Genomic DNA, 19,042 nt, shown 5'->3' with positions numbered 1-19,042 from the left:
ACCCTCCCATGAAAGCAGAGAGGAAAGCAAAACCCGGAAGGGTATTTCCAAACGCCCTTCTAAACTCTACCAAGAAAGGGTAGTGAGTTCACTCAGAACTCCAGAGTGGCAACACTGTGTCTGGAACACAATGAAAGGTCAAAACAATCGAATGTATAAATGAACTTCTTTTGAGTATCATTCTCATGGCAATCACAAGAAAAATGTGGTGCGTACAGAGCTCAGGAGTTTTTTGTGTTGTTTTTTTGGTCTTTTAAAATGCTTACTCACTGGTATTTTTTAAAACATTTCTTTAGACCAGAGGTCTCCACATGTTTTGGAATGCATACCCCTATGCATATGTATATACTTTTCAAATATATATATATATATATATATATATATATACACATTTACTTATTTTAAAATTATAGTCATGTAACACTGTGCTTATATGGTATATACATCATAAAACGTGTAGGAAATATACTTAAAAGGTGGAGATAAAAATAAATACAGTTCTAATATTTTTTCTTCCCATACACCCACCTCACTATGGAGACCACTGCTTTACCCAGTGCTGCAGAAACGACTTCTGACTCTAAACTGCTGGATCCCCCTGCCAGAGCAGGAATTAAAAGGAACTCCCAAGTATGGTACAAATGAAGTTCCTTGTTCTGGCTGAGATGCTTTGCTTTCCTATTTTTCTCAGCGTCTGCTCATTTTGCCTTCTCCTGCCAACAGCCCAAGAGACACAGCGGCTTCTGGGCCCCTCAGCTACTTAGACGACAGTTTTCAAACATTGGCAGGCAGTTATGACAAGTACTTTCTCCAGGCTGTCCTTGTTGATGGGGAGGGGGCAGAAAGGCCAACGTGCCTCAGAACCTTCTGACCTTCCAACTCACCAGGAGAGAACGTTTTGGGACTGTGATCTTCCAATCCACTTTGCAAACAAAATCATCAAGGAACGGACCACTGAGCCATGCTGCAACAGGAATGAACCTCTACAATATGATGCTCAGTGAAAGAGGCCAGGGACAAACAGCCACATGGTGTATGATTCCGTTTATGTAATACGTCCAGAAAGGCAAATCCATAGGGACAGAAAGTAGATTAGTGATTGGCCAGGGCCTGGGAGGATGGAAAAATGGGGAGTGACTGCTAGTGGGCGCAGGGTTTCTTTTTGGGGTGACAAAAATGTTCTGAAATTCGATTATGATGGTAACATCCTCTATGAATATATTAAAATCACTGAATTGTATACTTTAAACAGGTGAGCTTTATGGTATGTAAACTATATCTCAGTAAAGCTGTTAAAAAAAAAGTAGAACCCTGTCCTATGATGACATATCTGTGTGTTTTATGGCCTGTCGCTGGAATGGGGGCTTGCTGTCAGAAGGACAGAGGAAACAACACACACTGGGAACCGGTGCTCATCTCATTTAATTGCCTCTCCCCCCGAGATCTGGGTGTTCTCTTAGGCCCATTTTTAGAGGACAGCGTGGCTGACACAGGGACAGTCACTAGGAGGTAGCGGCAGGGCCGCACCCACCTCTCCCTCTCCAGGAAAAAGGGGTGCTTCTCACAGCTCTACTTAGTAAATCTAACTCTATGTGGGGTTAGAGCCTTGCCCCAATCTGATTTAGGAGCCATTTCCCCCATTGCACCCATGCCTTTGAAAGGAAAAAACAAAAGAGAGCAGAATCAAAATCAATTCTTGCCTTTGAATCCAGAATTAAGTCTTAACCTCTGATAGGTCTTACACGGACCCTTAGGGGCTCACTTGTTGGAACCTGTTCCACCCCTGACTTCTCTGAAATAACCTCTTAACCCCCCACCCCTACCCTTACTCTGCTTTCTTCTTCGTCATTGTAATTGTCACTACCCAAACTTATACTATCTATGTATTTGTCAACTCGTTTACTGTCATTTCCTCCCTCTCGAATGGGTGGTACCCTGAGGGGATGGGTGTCTGTCTGGCTCACCGCTCTAGCCAGTTTGCAGCACCGCTCCTGGCATTTAGGAGACGCGGTATTTGAGCAAGAACACCAAATGCCGTCAGCAGCGCGATGAAACTGACAAGGCCTGCGTCCGGTTAGCAGGGACTCAGCTCCTGCAGCTGCTGATGCAGAGGGACCAGCCTGAGCCGGCCTCCAGCAGCTCCTGGGTCCAGATGCCACAGCTCAGTAAACAACCCACATTTCCTTTTGGTCCTACTTAGTGGTGGCAAAACTCAATCCCCAAGACCCTCACTTACCAAGTAACGCCACCAAGAGGAGAATCACAACAATGTTGTTGGCGTTCCTCTCCTTGTAGAAGTACAGCAGCAAGCAGAAGAGGATGATCTCCACGAGCTACAGAGAGCAGCAAGGGGATGGGGGGAGGTCAGCGGGGGCCACAGGCAAGACCAAGAGAGCCTGGAGGGCTGGGCTGGAGTGTATGCTGCTGATTGCATCAGTCACAGGCCCTCAGAGTTGAAAGGGAATTGAAACATCCAGTATCTCCCAAACCGCTGATACATATCCTGCAGGAAAGCAGGGAATGCTGAATCTCTCTCCTCCCAATACTGAGGAGCAGTTCATCTCGTGGTGAGGCTCTGAGGGTGCTGTGCTGGCCTCAGGTCCACCCTGTCTTGGATGGTCAAGATTCATCAGGCTGAGCTGGTGTCCCATTTCACTGCTCCATGGTAACCCCCACTAAAACTGGGAGTTGGTCAAAGAGGGAGTTGCCTGTTCGGTGAGGAGAAGAGCTCTTTGGTTAAGTATAGAAGTATATATACCACTTGCCTGCTAACCAAGCCTCCACTGCGTGCAGCTTGGTAGAGTCGAAAAAAAGAGGACTTCTGGAGTCAGGGAGGCCCAGTTATGAGCTTGGATCTCCTTCTAAACTAGTTGTGTGACCTTAGCCAGGTCACTTTAAGTTCTCTAAACCTCAGTTACCTCCTTTGTGAAACAGGGATAAGAGTTCTTAACTTAGAGGGTGATAATCACAGCTTATACTTAATGAACTCATAAATCTGCCAGGCTCTATTCTAGGCATTTTATCTTTACTCAACTCACTAAATCAGCATAATAATTCTATGAAGAGTCTCAAGCTAGCAAATGGCAGAGCTGGGATTTGAACCCGGATAGTCTGGCTCCAGGGCCCATGCGCTTTCCCACTAGGCTACACTGCCTGCAGATGGGGGCCCAGTGCCTGGTGTTCAGAAGGTGCTCCATCAGTAGAATCTTACTAGACAACAGCAGGTTTGAAAACTCTGAAGTTTGAGAAGTTCCCCGCCTTTGCAGCAACAGCTTGTCCTTTCTATTCCTTAAAGGTCCAGACATTTGACAATACTTTCCCAAGGAGTGAAGCCAGCCCCAGCCCCCAGCAAAACTAAAGCAATGGCTCAGCTCTGTTTGCCTATCCCAACCTCCTACCGAAGTTCATTTATCATAAAAACCAATGCAGAAACATTAATGGGCATTTTAAAGAGAAAAGAATTGTTAAATTCCTCAGAATTGGGCTTCCCTGGTGGCGCAGTGGTTGAGAGTCCGCCTGCCGATGCAAAGGACACGGGTTTGGGCCCCAGTCCCGGAAGATCCCACGTGCCGCGGAGCGGCTGGGCCCGTGAGCCATGGCCGCTGAGCCTGCGCGTCCAGAGCCTGTGCTCCGCAATGGGAGAGGCCACAACAGTGAGAGGCCCGCGTACAGCAAAAAAAAAAAAAAAAAAAAAAAAAAATCCTCAGAATTAGAGACCATAAAACACAGCTGCGCACATTTTCCTATTTCTTCCTGTCTTTGTCACAGTGAATACGTATTTTATCTACTTGTCATCACAGTCAAAGCACAGTTTTGTGCTGGGCCATTGTTAGTTACCGTAAACAGTTTTCATGTTTTATGAAGTTGTCATCATTATCTTTAATTGTTGCAAAATATGCCATAAAGCAGATGTACGGTTACTCATCAATGTTCCCAACTGATGTGCGTACATTTGGGCAGGGGGGCGGGAGTGGCCGATCTCCCCACCACTCTTCATGATGCTTAAACGCACGCTGGGAGAGCACTTGGCGTTCTATCGTGAGATGGCTGTATATGTGTTGGTGCTTCCTGAGGGACCATGAGCTCTGTCAGCCTGTCTCGTTTAGCTTTTATACCCACAGTGTCTGGCACATAGCAGACACTCAATAAATTTTTATTGAATATGATTTGGCCAAATCTTTCCAGCTGGCAGCACTGCCTCACAGTGACGATGGAGGAAGCCAAACTGAATTGGTCACTGAGCATCTGTCGCACCCTGGGTGGATCTGAGAGCCACCCCGTGTCCAGTGACCCCGCCAGTTAACGTACAGAGAAGGAGGCAGAGCACGCGGCTAAGTGTGTTGGTTACAGCTACACAGTATGTAATGGACTTGAGCCCAGGACTCTCTGAAAGAGAAGCCTGTGTTCTGGGGTTAAGCTTTTCCTGTAGAGGTGGGTCTCTGGCTATGCCCGGCAGACACTTCTCCATGCCTACAGGTCAACGCTGGGGCTGGCTGGCGCTAGGAAGATGACACAGCCCCAACCTTGGGGGAATCTACCATCTGCCTCACGGGCAATCTGAGGAAAAAGGACGTTCGGAGCCTCTATAGCAGGCCCAGGCTGCTTGAGTCAAGGCAAAACAGTGAACACTTTCGTTAGCAGGCTGTGGTGACACGTGAGGCCAGGCAGGCAGGCAGGCTTCAGGTCCAGCTCGGCTCTCATGGGACTCTGAGCAAGTTTGCTAACACTGAGATCCAGTTTCCTCATCCATAAAATGGGGAGAAAAACACCTATGTTATAGGACGATCGAGGGAGTCTGAGATGTGATGAAACAAAATTTTCACACATTGAGGTCTAGGGAAGTCATTCTGGCTTATACATGATTTAACTCAGATTTTACGCTAACAGGGACTTCCCTGGTGGTGCAGTGGATGAGACTCCAAGCTCCCAATGCAGGGGACCGGGGTTCGATCCCTGGTCAGGGAACTAGATCCCACATGCATGCCTCAACTTACAGTTTGCATGCCACAACTAATGAGCCCGCCTGCCGCAACTAAGACCTGGTGCAACCAAGTAAATAAATAAATAAATAAATATGAAAAAAAAAAGATTAAAATGGAGAAATTTAAAAAAAATTTTATGTTAACTAAAATGGCCTATTTGTGGCCTTTCAAACATACATTGTACACCTGCTTTAATTATTAAAGAAAAGGGTACACTGACCAGAAGTAAAGAATGTTCACATTAAAAATAAATATTAAATGCCTCCCTTCATGGGATGCCAATGCTAGTACCCCTGCGATGATAAGATTCCCTTTCCAGGTACCAAGGACAAACCGACTTGCTGTGTACATGCTGATCTGGTTTTTGTTGTTGTTGTTTTATACCTTTAAGGAATGTATCCCTGACTTGTTTAATGTTCTTTGACCTGAGAAGATATAAAACTGTGCTGAAAACCACGCTTCTCCAGAGCAGTTCCTCGGAGTTATTTGAGAGGCTGTCTCCCAGGCTATAGTCCTCAGTTTGGCTCAAATAAAACTCCTTGTTTACTGGTTATTTTTGTTGATAGATAATACATTAAAAAGTGTTTAACATGGGGCTTCCCTGGTGGCGCAGTGGTTGAGAGTCCGCCTGCCGGTGCAGGGGACACGGGTTCGTGCCCCGGTCCGGGAAGATCCCACATGCTGCGGAGCGGCTGGGCCCGTGAGCCATGGCCGTTGAGCCTGTGCGCCCAGAGCCTGTGCTCCGCAGTGGGAGAGGCCACAGCAGTGAGAGGCCCATGTACCGCCAAAAAAAAAAAAAAAAAAAAAAAAAAGTGTTTAACATGGTGCAGGGGGAGCAGGAATATGCTTTACCAAATACCTTAGATGTTTTCCTTGATTAGTCTATTTGTAATCAATTTACAATTGACTAATTGTAATCTATTTGTAACCTTGATTAGTTCTGGTTGGGGGTTTAGGACATAAAGTCTGCAGTGTCTCCCGTGTTTCTGTCAGCTTCTATCAGCTGTGTGATAGCGGGCAAAAAAAAAAATAACATTCTTTAACTGTTGAAAATTTTAACTTTTTTTCTTACCATAACAGTTTTAAATGCTCACTGTAGAAATTTTAGACAATATGTAAAGGCGAAGGTGAAATAAAAACACAATCATAATTCCATCTCCCAGAGACAACTATTGATGGAGTTTGTTTTTCTATCCAATCTTTTACAGGTAATGTACAGACCTACAAATACCTCTAAAAAAATCAAGTTATCATACTATACATGCAGTTTTAGACGTTACTCAGGACACAAGTGAAAAAAAGCACTTCCCCAGGAACTACGTGCTCTCTGCGAGTGTGGTGTTCGGCGCTGTGAAATACATCATGATTCCCATGAACCCCGTCTTGCTGGGAATTTGGGTTTCTGGTTTCTAAGACTCCATCCCCACCCCCACCATCTCAGATGGAAGGACCGGAGGCTTCTCTTACCATGTACAGGAGAAAAGGCCAGCTCACAAGATGTCTGATGATGTTCTCGCCTGTCATCTTCTCGTGACTGTTGGGTGCGAATGTCACCAGCAAGTAGGTGCCCACGATGGCCAGACCGCAGCCAACGAAGGATAAGATGTAGCGCCCTGCAGGGAGGGGGAGGCCATCACAGGGCTTACTGCAAGCGCCCGCCCCAGGCTGACATGTGTCTTTGGGGTAACATATGGGGACCTGCTATTGCTTGAATTTTGGGTTTTTCTTTACTTGAAAAAACATAGAGTATCTTCATGAATGTCATTTTTTTTTCTACTTTTTTGGCCGTACCTCAAGGCATACAGGAACTTGGTTCTCCCACCAGCAATCGAACCCGTGCCCCCTGCAGAGGAAGTGTGGTGTCTTAACCACTGGGCTGCCAGGGAAGTCCCCTGAATGTCATTTTTCTAAGATACATTTAGTGTTAAAAATTTTTTTTAATAAGATAGCATGCATACAAAAAAGTGCTCAGTGAATTCTTACAAAGTGAAATCACCCATGTAACCAGCACCCAGGTCGAGAAAGGGAACATTCGTAGGACCCCCAAATCCCCACTCGTGTCCCCTTCCAATCACTAGCCCCCACCCCCAGGCCAACACTTTGACTCCTACCAGCACTGACCATTTGCCTGGGTTTGTACTTTATATCAATGGATTCGTACAGTACGTTTTCTTGTGTCTGGGTTCATGCAAGACTATGTTTGTGAGATTCATCTGTATCCTGGCATGTGGTGGTAGCTTCTTCATTCTCACTGCTGTACGGTGGTCCATGTGTGAATAGGATACAATTTATCATTTCTACTCTTGATAGGCATTTAAGTAGTCTCTAGTCTTGGGTTATAACAAATCACGTTGCTACAAACATTCTTGTGCATGTCATTTGGAAAACATATGCATGTAGTTCTATTGGGTACAAAACTAGGAGTGGAATTCCTGGGTCACGGGAGATGTAGATGTCCAGTTTAGTAGGTACCGTCGAATGGTTTTCCAAAGTGGCTGTACCAATTTACACCCCCACCAGTAGCATATGAGCAAAACTGCATATTTTTTCTTCATTTTAGCCGTTCTGGTATTGCACTCTGGTTTCAATATGCATTTGACAAGGAACATTCTAAAGCTAGATGGGCTAGATAAAAACAAAAAAGAAAAAAAACCTCAAAAGCAAACCTTCAGAGCCTACGGTATGCCTTTGAAAAACTGTCTCAGCCTCTCCCAACTGGCTATTTAACCTACTCCCAAGGGAACTATCTAAATGCTATCAACGTTCTACTCCACAGACCTGTCAGATATTGTTGGTGGCCCAGGAGGCATGCTCCTGGGTGCAGGCCCAGGGTCTCCTGACTCTTCCCCAGGGTCCTCTCACACTCCAGTTGAACCCTGTGGGGTTGGTGAAAAGTTGGTTTTCACCAACTTTCAACTGGTTGAAGTTGAGTGAGCCCAGCCCCATGCAAGCTGAAAAGGGCTGTGAGGTCTGAGCTGCACATATTGTGACCACAGGCTTCTGGATTTTTCTGTGATAGAATTAACTCTACCTGTTTCATTTCACTATCTCGAGGAAATGTGATACCATATTAAATGTCCTTTATTTTCATTCCAGGCCTCAAAAGGTGTTCAAAAACCAGTTGTTCAGTTGCTCAGTGAATGAATGAACCATGGTTAAACTCAACATGGTAAGTTCTGTGCAAGTCTATTGTCTTAAGTTCTCTGTAGGCAGGGACAGGTCTTACTCATCAATGTGCCTGCGTTGTCCAGCAAAGGTCTAGCACTGGGTGAATGTTTGCTGAACTTAATAGAACTCTAAGCAGGGCAGCCAGGTACAGTTGTGCAGGTTGCTCACTGCACAAGGGCAGTGAAGAGGGCTAAAATCTAGCCCATGCTCTGCTCACCAAGGCATTTGCCCACAGAACTATAGATGCCCAGAGGGGCATCTTTTTCTAATTCACATAGGGCATGCCTCTCATTCCAGGACTACCTAGCATGACCCTGGAAGGGACATAAACCTCTACACTGATCTCAGAACCAGCCCAGCCCCACCTCTCCCCCAGCAGAATTACTACAAATCATTCTGAGTCTTTTGGTCTTTGTGGCGTCATTGTTTGCTGAGCAGTAATTCTGCTTTTTTCAGTGTAAGATTCTTTTCTTTTTCCACCTCCTGGCCCAATCTTGCTGTTACTCTACACCAATGATTCAGAACAGTGGTTCCCAAATGTGGCTGTGTGTCTGCAGCATCTTGGGAGCTTCTTCTCCCTGACATTTTGTGTTTAAAAACTTTCAGACACAAGGACTTCCCTGATGGTGCAGTGGTTAAGAATCCGCCTGCCAATGCAGGGGACATGGGTTTGAGCCCTGGTCTTGGAAGATCCCACACACTGTGAAGCAATTAAGCCCGTGCACCACAACTACTAAGCCTGCGCTCCGCTCTACAGCCTGCGAGCTACAATTACTGACCCCGCGTGCCACAACTACTAAAGGCTGCGTGCCTAGAGCCCGTGCTCCACAACAAGAGAAGCCACTGCAATAAGAAGCCCGCTCACCGCAACTAGAGAAAGCCCATGCACAGCAACGAAGACCCAACACAGCCAAAAACAAATAAATAAAAATAAATTTATATTAAAAAAAATCTTTAATAGTAAGCACCCATAGTCCCACCACCTAGATTCTAAATTGACATTTTATTATACTTGCTGTATCCCATATCGTGATCCATTTTCTTCATCCCTCCACTCATTCATCAAGCCAGGTTATTTTTGGATACATTTCAAAGCAAGTTGCAGACTAATATACTTCACCCTGGGGAGCTTTATGAGAATGCAAATGCCCAGGCCCCAGCCCAGATTTAAAGTCTCTGAGGATAGAGTCTGGACCCACCATCATGTCACTCCTTAACTCCTTAGTGTGGCTTGTAAGCCCCTACATCATCCAGTTCCTCCATGCCTCCTTGTTCTCATGTCCGGCTTCCTCATTTACTCATCACCCTCCAGCTACACTGGCCTTACTGATACCGGACACACCAAGCTTATTCCTGCCTCAGGGCCTTTGCACCTGCTGCTCCTTCTACATGGAACACTGCCCACAGACTTTGGCATTGGTAGTCTCCTTAGTATCAGTTTGGTCTGGGCCCCACCTCTTCAGAGAGTCTAACCCTGACCAGTCTAGGAAAAACACCCCAGTGCCGCAACAAAAAGCATTCTATTTTCTCTGAAGCACTCGCTAAGATCTAGAATTATTTTATTTAGTTAGTTATATAGTTAACTTGTTTACTGTATGCTCTCCCCTCCAACACACATATACATTAGACGGTAACCTCCATGAGAGTAGGATCCTCACTGTCCTACTGCTATATCTCCAGCACCTACAACAGAGGGTGGCACTCAATAGGTAACTTCTTCCCCACTCCTTGGGTTTCTATGTGGAGGAAGCTCCAATGGACCGACACTTCTGTCTCTTGCCCCATTGGTCTGCATTTCTCGACTGAAATGGAGTTAATCTATCGAAATAATTTAAACACTCAGGCTTTGATCTTTTTTTCTCCCTTCTCTGCCCCAGGATATGTATGGCAGTAATTCTGGATAAGTGTTCCATTCTGAAAACCCAAATATTTCCTTGGGAGCCTGGCCCAAGGTCTAGCTGTGGGCTGGAGTGCATTGGGGGGAGAGTGTAAGCAAGTTCATGTGGCTACATGTTCTAATCTAGCTTTTATTAGTAATAAAGCATAACTTCTGATCTCCTGTGTTTGACTTCCTTGTTTAGTTCTCATTGTTTTGAAACTCAGGGAAAGAGGGTGCCTTTTCCTGGGCCTCCTAAAATCCCAGCAATAGATGTTCAATAAATATGGATTGAATGGAATAAATGAAAGCCCATTTTAAAAAGTTGCACAGATGGTTCTGATGTGTAGCCAAGTTTGGGAACCACTGATTAAAAAACCCAGCTCTCAGGAGCCTGATGAGGGTGGGATACAGAAGCACACTGGGGAGCAGGAGACAAACGATCTCTACGTTGGGGTGAGCTGGTTTCACAATAAAAAAAAGCACAAGCATAAAATTAAGAACAGAGCTCCAATCCACGAACTTACTCAGAAAGTCTTTAGGTTTCCATTTTTCTTTGATGAATATGATTCCTATGATGGCGCTGGCTATAAAACAAAAAAAGCACAGGGAGAAGAGCATTGAGGCTGCATCAGTCAAATGGAGTCCCTTCGCCAGTGCCCTCTGGGTTGGCTCATCTGCACTGGAGCTTGCCTAAGCTCTCACTCATGCTCCCAAGAGCTCAGTCTCTTGTTATTAGAAACAGAGGCTCCTCTCTGAGCCTCCCTGAGGATTTCCTACAAGGACCACTGGGGGTTGAATACTTGCTGTGTGACAGGCAACTTACACAAGTTATTTCTGGCGTGTTTGCTCTTTGAGGTGGGCACTGTTATGATTCCATGTGGAAAATGGGGACACTGAAGCTGAGAGAGGGAAAGGACCCACTCAAGATCATGCAGCTGGCAAGGAAAGGCTGGGCTCAAACGTAGGACTGTTGGAGGCCAGGGCTCTTGCTCCTTCAGAAGGCAATGCCTACCTCTGACATTTCCCCCCTGGTTCTTTTCTTTTCACTCCCTGACTCTTCCACGTTTGCAGATGTACTCAAACTTTCTTGTGACTGTCCTAAAGGATGGGGCTGGCATTCACCGTGAACAGACCTGGGTTACTATCTCAGGTCTGCCTCCTCTGGCTGGGTAACCTGGGTAGGTCACTTCACCTGAGAGTCAGTCTCCTAGTCTCTGAAATCGTGTGCTGGATCCAGCCTTCACCAGCTTGCTGAGGGTTAATAGTCAGGAAACCATTGGTAGCTTGGAATCAGCGACAGTGTGGGTATGTACACCCTTTACATCAGAAACATTAAAAATCAGGTGTTCTTTTTCTTCCACTTTTCTGTCCCTTCCCTTCTTCCCTCCCTCCCTCCACCTCCTCTTTCTTTTCTTTTTCTTCTCTCATTCTCTCGAGTTGGTTTATCAGCACATCACTGAAAATACCTACTTCTCAGAGTCATAGGGGTAATTAAGTGATAATATATGCAAATCACTTAGTACATGCTCAATAACTGAGTTATTATTATTATTATTAAAGTTCCTGGAACAGTGACTAATAAGTAATAGGTACCCAGTAAATGGTGATTATTATTTTAATATTTATTTTTAATATTATTTTTCACTTGGTGACTTAAGAAACTCTAAGAGCCCCTTAATTTCTAGGGGATGATATGTGAAGTCCCATCATTATAATTCAGCCCATTTTTAAGAATTTGGTTATTTGATCCTTATTAAAATTCAACAACTAAGATTTAAAGCACTTAGTCATTCAGTCACATATTCCTCATTGTCAATAAAGGTTCTGAGAGCCCTTTGGATAGATGAGCAATGGGCAGAGGACAAACCTAAATACCTATTGGGGCTGGGCAACAACACAGATGTAGAAAGCGGGCCAGATGTAAAACAGTAGAGAGAAGCTGAGACTACGGCAGACAACTTGCCTCAACTAAAGGCACTCAAATGATATTTTGAAACGATACTGGGTGGGAAAGAACACAGCATGCCTGAGGACCTCAGTCATCTTGTAGGCTGCGCTGCCTGTTTACCAACCTTGGGCAAGAAAAAGAGGGGCTTTCAATAAATAGGATCAGGGAAAGCAAATAGATTACCGCTCCTCTGCCAACTCCTAGTAATTGGTAATGACTGCCTGAAGCTCTGAGAATTCTGAGGGCCCATCCAGGCTCACTATGATTGATTAGTGATATCTGCCTTGGGTACTGCAGGGGCATATAAATGCCATGCATATGCCATCCCTGGTATTGAAGAGGCCCTCTTAATTCCAGGAGGATTAAGACTCAGAACAGCATTTTCTCCTTTAAGAGCAGAGAAGAGCTTCTCGGCACTGTAATGCTTACCAGCAGAATGGAAGGAAACATTTCAAAGCAAGTTCACTGTCCCTGCTCCTATGTACAAAAAACTATTGTTCACTAATCTACTAACATCTTTTACTTAAGAAGAAAAGAATTTTTTTTCTAATTCTATTTTATTTGTGACTTCATGGACATTAAAACTCCTTTGTCTTCCAGTGCGTTCAAACGTTCTGAAACACTGGTTCAGTGATTACAGAAATCATAGAAAAATGGCAGATGAGAAAGTTAGTGATGTTTTAAAAATGGTATCATTTGATGTAAAAAGATCGGAGAATAAGCTGAATGTGCATTTCTTAGAGGTGCGAAATACCTGAACTCTGAAAGCTTAGTTTATCTTGACAGTGTTAGGATGAATGTGTCAAGGTTTATCTTCCTTCTGCAGTAGAAATAAAAAGCAATACTGATAAACTTTCCAAACCTTAAACAGATTCTGGAGGCAGACAGCCAGTTTGCATCCCAGCCCTGCTTCTCGCTAGCTGTGTGATTTGGGGAAAGTAATTTCACCACTCTGTGCCTCAGTTTCCTCATCTGTAAAATGGGGATAATAACAGTATCTCCCTCAAAAGGCTGCCAGGAGGATTAGAAGAATCACTATCTGTAAAGTGCTTAGAGCAAGTCCTGCTGAGTATGAAGCCCTTTGTAAGTGTTAGGTATTATTAGCAAAGCAAAAGCTGGTTTGGTGAGTCTCTTTGATCCTGGCGGTGACCTGCTCACAGAGGTGGGCAAGTCCCAAGGGAGGGGCGGGGTGGGAGCTGGGTCTTACCTATCACGGAGACGGCACTGAGGGGCACAATCAGCGAGAGCGGGGCGAAGGCGTAGGAGGCAAACACACCCAGCTCGCCCAGCAGCATCAGGAACAGGCCCAGCCACCATGTCTTGGTCTTGAAATAGGCCCTAGGGTCCTTGGAGCCCGCGAGGCGGATGTGACAGTACTTCTAGAAATCCGAGAAAGAATGTGATTTGTCCAGATCTCCGGGAAAAGGATGCTAAGACACACGAATCCTAAATCCACTCCCCACTTTTAAAAATAGTTTGGGGAGACCTGTCAAGTTTTTTTGGAGTTCTGACTCAGAGAAGAGTAAAGCAGTAGTGATCTAAATCTTAGGTTGCTATTCTGAGACGGTAGTGCTCACATTGGCTGGGAAGCCTTAAATTCCCTGGGAAGCTTTGAAAAAATACATGTGCCTGGGCCTCATCCTCAGTGGGGAGATGTGGGTGAGGCCTGGAAATGTGCATTTCTGATGCACATCACAGGCAACGAGCAGGCTGGGGTGGGAGCCATGATCTAAGGACCCCCACTTTAGCCTGGCCCTTGGGTTGACTTTTCCTTCTAATAGCAATGCCCAGGAGTCCCCGTGTTCAGTGTGCCCACTTGGATACACTCCTTTCTGTAGAGGTGCTGGCTGCTCTGCTGGGCAGCCCTGTGGGTGCTAGTGGACCCTGCCCTCCCTCGGGTGGATACTTGGCCCAAGAATGGACAATATTCCTGGTTCTGGACATGTGAACTTGGGACACAGACCCTGAGGCAGTGACTAAGGAAAGCCAGAAAGGCATGTTGACTTAGAGGGTCAAGGCTGCCATGTGGGGAGGATCTTGATGAGGGCTGCACAGAAGCAGATGCATAAGCAGAGGTGCTAGTCTGCAGAGAGAAGAGAGGGAACCACATAAGGAGCTAAGAGACCATGCAGCCTCGGAAACACACAGAAACACACACGTGTGTGTATGTGGAAGCAGAGTGTTCATGTGCCTGCTCCAGAGGGGCAGAGCGGCTCGCCGAAGCTGGAAGCTGTGCAGCGCTGGGGGAAAGCGTTGGCCAGCATGCTGTGGGATTTGTCCTGCTGGCAGGTGTCAAGTCTTGGACTGGGTTTCCCAGAAGCAGTCCCTGAAACAAGGGCTGGGGAGCAGGGAGTTGATTTGGGAGGTGATTCCAGGAAGCATAAGTCAGGGAGTGGGAAAGTGAGACAGGGAAGGGAAGAGGACCAGTGAAGGGTGCTTTCACGGTGAGTTAGTGCTTTGGGCAACTGGGGCTCAGTCCCTCTGAGAAACCCTGTGAACTCCCCTCAGAACCATCCTACCCAAGGACGGGGGCCTGGAGCATTTATCCACTGACTCCCAACCCCCACTGGTTGAAGGCTGCCCCGGGGCATTAACAACCGCCACTAGCACCCAACACACACAGCTGGCTTCCCAGCTGCACCTGCAGCCAGTGGGGCCAGTTCAACTGGCTCTAAACCACAGCTGCCTGTGAGCTCAACTAGGCCGAGGAGTTATGGGGCAGGGCGTACACAGCAGCTGCTCCAAGGCACCCCCCAGAGACTTTTAAGTAATGGAGAGCACTGCCTTCATAGTTGAGGGGGGATGGGGGATGAAGCGGGGGCAAAGAATCAAGAGAGATTCTGGAACAACCTAAAAGGTATTGTCCCAGCCCTGGGATGGAATAGGCAACGTCCCCCAGAGAGGAGGCAGCCGGGCCTGCACCAGATACCCTGGCTGTCGACTGTATCTCTGCCCCAGGCAGTGCTGGTGACTGAAACGTACCTGGAGGTTAAGCGCAATGCTGACCACAAGGTGTCCGAAAATCGCCAAGAGGGCACCGATCAAGTTTTCCTGTAAGGAAAGTTCACAGGAGCAGACATGAGCTGGGCCTAAGCCAAAGGGCCCCAGGACACATTTGAATCCAACTGTTTGTTGTCCCAAAACAAAACCAACAACATTCATCACAAAGCCACGCCCCACCCCACCCCCACACACACTCTATTGGAATTTTTCTACCTGAGTTTACTCTGGCTGCCTTGCTGGTTTACAGAACACGGCCTGCAATGGGACACTACCAGAAAGCACCATCCTTTGTCCTCTAATCACAAGGACTTGATAAGGCCTAAATCTGCTCTTCCAGTCCCCTTAATGTATTGACTTGGTACGGTCTTGCGCAGAAAAGCAATGTTCAGAAATCAGAATTTACAAGAAAAACACAGGCAGGGATACTATTTGCCATCTAATCAATGGAGTCTTCCTGTTCCCAGAGGGGTCTCAGTGAGACTCTTTTAAGTGGCAAAGTTGCTTAGGGCACTTTTAATTATTTAATTTATAAAAATTTAATTTACGTCACCTTAAGAATGAGGTTCAGATTCCTTAGCACGGCATTTTTTTTAAAACTTTATACAATGATTACCGAATGTATATTCACTGTAGAATAATTAGGAAATATAAATGAAAAGAACAATAACGCAAAAAAGATAAAAAGCCACCTGTCACTCTAAAACCCCCAGAGATAGTTACTGCAAACATTTTGGTTTTTGTAAAAAATTTTTTCTGTCCATGAATTTTGATGTCAATGGCAATGTTAATTTATTTTTATAAAAATAATATTATAATTTGTTTTATAACCTGTTCCTTTACCTAAGATATTATAAATACATTCTCTTGATAGGCTTATCTAATTCACCATTTTTAATAAATGTCAAAATAACTCACCATTTGGATGTGCCATATTTTCTATCATTGCTTCTGTATTATTGGATACTTAGGCTATTTCCTTTTTTAAAAACAATGTTGTGATCAAACATCCTAGTTCATGCATTTTTGTGCATTATGCCCTTGGGATAAATTCTTAGAAGTGGGACTGCTGGGTCAAAGCGTACACGGCCCAGCATTTACACCACACTATGTTATGTCCTCAACACACCCTCCAGCATTACCCCGCTAAACACCAAAGGAATGCATCATTTTAACCAAATAGGAATCCCCTCTTCCCAGCATGGGCTTTCCCAACTCTTCCTTTGCTCAAGAGTCTCCTCCTGGGCTTCCCTGGTGGTGCAGTGGTTGAGAGTCTGCCTGCCGATGCAGGGGACACGGGTTCGTGCCCCGGTCCGGGAGGATCCCACATGCCGCGGAGCGGCTAGGCCCGTAGGCCATGGCCGCTGAGCCTGTGCGTCCGCAGCGGGGGAGGCCACAACAGTGAGAGGCCCGCATACAGCAAAAAAAAAAAAAAAAAAAAAAAAAAAAATTGTGGTTGTGATTTAAAATAGATAACCAACAAGGACCTACTGTATAGCACAGGGAACTCTGCTCAATACTCTGTAATAACCTAAATGGGAAAAGAATTTGAAGAAGAATAGGTGCCTGTATATGTATAACTGAATCACTTTGCTGTACACTTGAAACTAACAAAACACTGTTAATCAACTATACTCCAATATAAAATTAAAATTAAAAAAAAAATTGAGGTTGTGGATTCCAACCTGTCTGGCAGCTCCCTGAAGGAACAGCTCCCCTTTCTTACTTTGTTTTGCCTGACTTGGAGCAGTACCAGGGCTGGGGGTAGGGGGCAGCTTCCGGGATGCTTTTGCTGAAAGAATGTAAAGTCACAAGTATTGGCTGCAGCATCCTGAGGCAAGGGACAGCACTGGGATGAACAATACACAGAAGGAAAAGCCTGAGCAGGAAGAGGTTGGGAAAGAAGATATGGGGGTGCAGGGTGGAGAGAGAGAGGGCTTTTAAAAGCTCCGGTGTATCCTGGGTAATCAAGACTATTCATATACCCAGGGCTGGATGCGTGCTCCAAAAACACTTGAGAAGATGCTAAGCCTTCACCTCAGGTGGCCTTCAGGCTGGGCAGAGCAGCAAGTAAAAGTTAAGGCAGAGCTGTAAATAGACTGGTAAACGATGGATTAGTGCCCCAGCACAGAGCCAGTCTGCAAAGACTGGGAGAGGTTTTTTGTTTTGTTTTTTTTCCTTTTTTTGTCTCTAGGCATTTAACGAAACTATCAAAACAAAACTGACCACCAAGCTAACAGACACAGACCTGGATAGGCCACACACAACAGAAAACACAGACTTTACAAAAAAAAGTTGAGAAAAATCACTAAACAAGCAAACAATAAGAAACCACAACAAGCAGCAACAACAAACAGGAGGCCGGGTGTGGATCTGATTTCCGGAGTTGCCACATAATCTTTTTATTTTTCTTTTTTTTTTGGCTGCGCAAGTTCTAACCACCAAACAGCCAGAGGTGCCACATAATCTTGAAAGCGTCCAGATTTCATCAAGTTGTGCCATACCGATATCTAAATCCAGAACATTTCTGTCATTCCTCAAAGAAAGCCCAAACCCACTAGCATTCATTCCCTGTTTCCCCTCCCCTCATTTCCTGGCAACCACTAGTCTACTCACTGTTTCTATGGATTTGCCTATTCTGGACATTTCATATAAATGGAACTCTACAATATATGGTCTTTTGTGACTGGCTTCTTTCACTTACCATAATGTTCTTAAGGTTCATATGAACCAGTACTTCATTCTTTATTACGGCTAAATAATATTCCATTATATGGATATACCATATTTTGTTTATCTGTTCATCAGTTACATGTAAATTATTTCCACTTTTTGTCTATCATGAATGTTGCTATGAACATTTGTGTACATCTTTTTGTATGAACATATGTTTTCAGTTCTCTTGGGTATATTCCACTAGGAGTGGAATTGCTCAGTCATATAGTAACTCTATGTTTAACTTTTTGAGGAACTGCCAAACTGTTTTCTATAGTGGCTACACCAAATTACATTCCCACCAATCAAGGGTTCTCATTTCTCCACATCATTGTCAACACTTGTTATTTTCCTTAAAAAAAAAAAAAATTACGACAGCCATTCTAAAGAGTGTGAAGTGGTATCTAATTGTGGTTTTGATTTGCATTTCCCTAATGACTAATGATGTTGAGCATCTTTTTAGGTATATATTGGCCATTTGTTATCTTCTTTGGAGAACTCTTTATTCAAATCCTTGGCCTATTTAAAAAAATTCACATATAATAAAGTTGACTATTAATCATCTTAAAGTATACAATTCAGTGGCATTTAGTACATTTTCAATGTTGTGCAATGCTTTGCTTATTTTTAAATTGAGTTGTCTTTTTATTATTGAGTTGTAAGATTTCTTTATATGTCTGGATACTAAACCCTTGTCAGATATATGATTTGCAAATATTTTCTCCTATTTTAAGGGTTATAGTTTACTTTCTTGACAGTGTGCTTTGATGAACAAAAGTTTTTAATTTTGATTAAGTTAAATTTATCTATTTTTTTCTTTTGTTTCTTGTATGGTTTTTGGTGTCATCATTTTAAAAAATTGTTGTCTAATCCAAGGTCACAAAAATTTGTACCTATGTTTCTTCCCAAGAGTTTTATAGTTTTAGTCCTTAGATTTAGGTCTTTGAATTATTTTTTTAATTTTGAATTAATTTTTTTTTTTTTTTTTTGCGGTACACGGGCCTCTCACTGTTGTGGCCTCTCCTGTTGCGGAGCACAGGCTCCGGACGCGCAGGCTCACCGGCCATGGCTCACAGGCCCAGCCACTCCGCGGCATGTGGGATCTTCCCGGACCGGTGCGCGAACCTGTGTCCCCTGCATTGGCAGGCGGACTCTCAACCACTTCGCCACCTGGGAAGCCCGAGACTGACAGTTTTAAGGGATTCAATCACCATATCCTCATTTCCATCTGTGCCCTTTGCTAGCTTCCTATTGTTCCCCTTTCTTACTTTTCTCTGTAGCTTCCTCCCACTTTATCAAAGAAAGGCTTGTCCTTCACTCATGTGGAATCTTACTCTGGTACATTGCCCC

At 44.8% G+C, this 19,042-nt stretch overlaps 1 protein-coding gene across 6 annotated transcripts in view; it reads right to left on the bottom strand.

Annotated features, from left to right (window-relative positions):
• NIPAL3 (NIPA like domain containing 3) overlaps positions 1 to 19,042 on the bottom strand; it is a 43,383-nt gene that overhangs the window by 12,668 nt on the left and 11,673 nt on the right. For all 6 annotated transcript variants that reach the window (XM_082613300.1, XM_082613295.1, XM_082613296.1 and 3 more), the window contains 5 exons: positions 14,960 to 15,028; positions 13,185 to 13,356; positions 10,554 to 10,613; positions 6,450 to 6,595; positions 2,237 to 2,333 (listed from right to left, as the gene is read on the bottom strand). In XM_082613300.1, the coding sequence (XP_082469426.1) occupies positions 2,237 to 2,333; positions 6,450 to 6,595; positions 10,554 to 10,613; positions 13,185 to 13,356; positions 14,960 to 15,028 (544 nt within the window). The remainder of the gene's footprint in view (positions 1 to 2,236; positions 2,334 to 6,449; positions 6,596 to 10,553; positions 10,614 to 13,184; positions 13,357 to 14,959; positions 15,029 to 19,042) is intronic.

The sequence above is a fragment of the Mesoplodon mirus genome (assembly GCF_964341445.2).
Source record: "Mesoplodon mirus genome assembly, chromosome: 3".
NCBI lineage: Eukaryota > Metazoa > Chordata > Mammalia > Artiodactyla > Ziphiidae > Mesoplodon > Mesoplodon mirus.
This window is presented reverse-complemented; position numbering and strand designations above follow the sequence as displayed.